Raw genomic sequence first — 1,742 nt, 5'->3', positions numbered from 1 at the left:
AGCCAAGCGGGCTCTCTGACTCCCCGTTGCGCTCTGACCTCCCAACAGCCTCCACAAACGCTTCAGACGTAGACTCGGCTCTCTCTGCTTCAACTCTTACTAGTTCTCCTTCTGCTGCATTCTCAACATCTCCCGACTTTCGCCCCACAACACAAGCCATAACACTTCGCGAACAGACGCCAGAGGCCACCTCCTCCAGTCTCCAGACGCGGACACCAAGGGCTGAGCCTGCAGGAGCCACAAATGGAGGCGCGGCTGCTAGCGCAACCCCCCCTGGAAGCACCGCCTCGACTTCAGCGCGTCCGCTTCGAGTAAAGGTCCCCCTTCGCTTCAGAGGCGCATTTCGCCGGCGATTCCCGGGTAGGGGTGCTCGGCGCCCGGACACGGAAGCGGGCGGCGGTCAGCAGACCAGACGGCGACGGCCGCTTCGCAGGCGAAGACCAAGGCCAGGGCAGAATACGACACATGGAGGCAGAAGATGGCCTGCGAGGAGACCCATCCTCAGAATACCCGGGACGACAGACGAGGCAAGCTCAGCTGGCGAAGAGAAAGGGACTTTGGACAGAAATGGAAGTCATCCAGCGTTAACAAACACCCGCCTTGGACGGCGAAGAAGAATCAAGTATAATAATAGCACAGGACAAATTCCAGGACGGAGGCGGAGACCGGTCTATAGGAGGCCGAGGATCCGTCGGCCAGGTGAGGCACGGCGACCTGGTGGGCCCAGACGACCAGGTGGAGCAAGAAGTCGTTTGCCTGGTCAGAGGGAATCCCATGGGCCACGCAAACTACCGGGTGCCGTCTGGTCTGGGACTGTGCTTGAGGAAGATACAGGCCAAGATCAGTCCACCCAGAAAGGTCAAACTCCTGAACAAGTGACTACGGAAACATCAGATCATTCTACCAGTGTCACGAGCCTCAAGGGAGTGACAAATCGAACACCAGGACGGACGCATATTTCAGATACTACTACTGAGGGAATTTCGCATACTATTACCTCTACAGGAATAACAGATATCTCCACTCCACGCATCATTACTTCTACAAAAACAACCCAGACTACGCAGACAATGACCAATGAAGGAACAACCCCTCAGACAGAAGTTATTGCCTCAGAGGAAATTACGAAAGTCGATACTTCCTTTGCAATGACAACAACATCTGCAGGAACAGCGAGAACCTCTACTTTTGGGGGAACGACGCAAGCTACCAGTTCTGAAGGTACGACACAAACCATCAGTGAGGGAACAATGCAAACTGTCCCTGAAGTAACAACGAGTGTTTCTAGAGAGGTAACAAAGCAAGCCACCTTTGGGGGTATAACACACACAACTACATCTGAGGGAACAATAGCAAATACTATATCTGCAGAAACAATTACCCCTGGAGGAACAACTCAGACTACTGTGTCTGATGGAACGACGCGAACCACTGTGTCTGAAGGAACAACAGAAACGTCTACATCTGAAAGAACAACACAAACTACAGTTTCTGAAGAGGTGACACAGACTAACACCCCCAAAGGAACGGCACCAAACGATTTTTCTGAAAGGACGACACAACCTTCCACCCCTATAGAAACCACACAGAGCTCAGTATATACCTGGCCAACAAAGACTACCAGGTTTGAAACAACAGTCCAAATAGAAGGGTCGCCAGAGACTTCCACCTCAACCCAGTCCTCCTCTTCTGGAGGGACAACACAAACCACTCCTTCAGCAGGCCGTACAGTCCCCACAGGC

The 1,742-nt window shown here is 53.0% G+C and overlaps 1 protein-coding gene across 1 annotated transcript in view; it reads left to right on the top strand.

The window, feature by feature from the left end:
- The window catches only part of LOC119591023 (mucin-12-like), a gene marked incomplete at its 3' end in the record, with an annotated part of 5,310 nt that overhangs the window by 2,100 nt on the left and 1,468 nt on the right, over positions 1–1,742 (top strand). Inside the window, 1 exon segment of the mRNA XM_037939753.1 lies at positions 3–1,742. Coding sequence (XP_037795681.1) covers positions 3–1,742 — 1,740 coding nt within the window.

The sequence above is a fragment of the Penaeus monodon genome, chromosome 28 (genome assembly GCF_015228065.2).
Source record: "Penaeus monodon isolate SGIC_2016 chromosome 28, NSTDA_Pmon_1, whole genome shotgun sequence".
In the NCBI taxonomy this organism is placed as follows: Eukaryota; Metazoa; Arthropoda; class Malacostraca; order Decapoda; family Penaeidae; genus Penaeus; species Penaeus monodon.
Note: the sequence above shows the minus strand (reverse complement) of the source record. Positions and strands in the feature narration are given on the sequence as shown.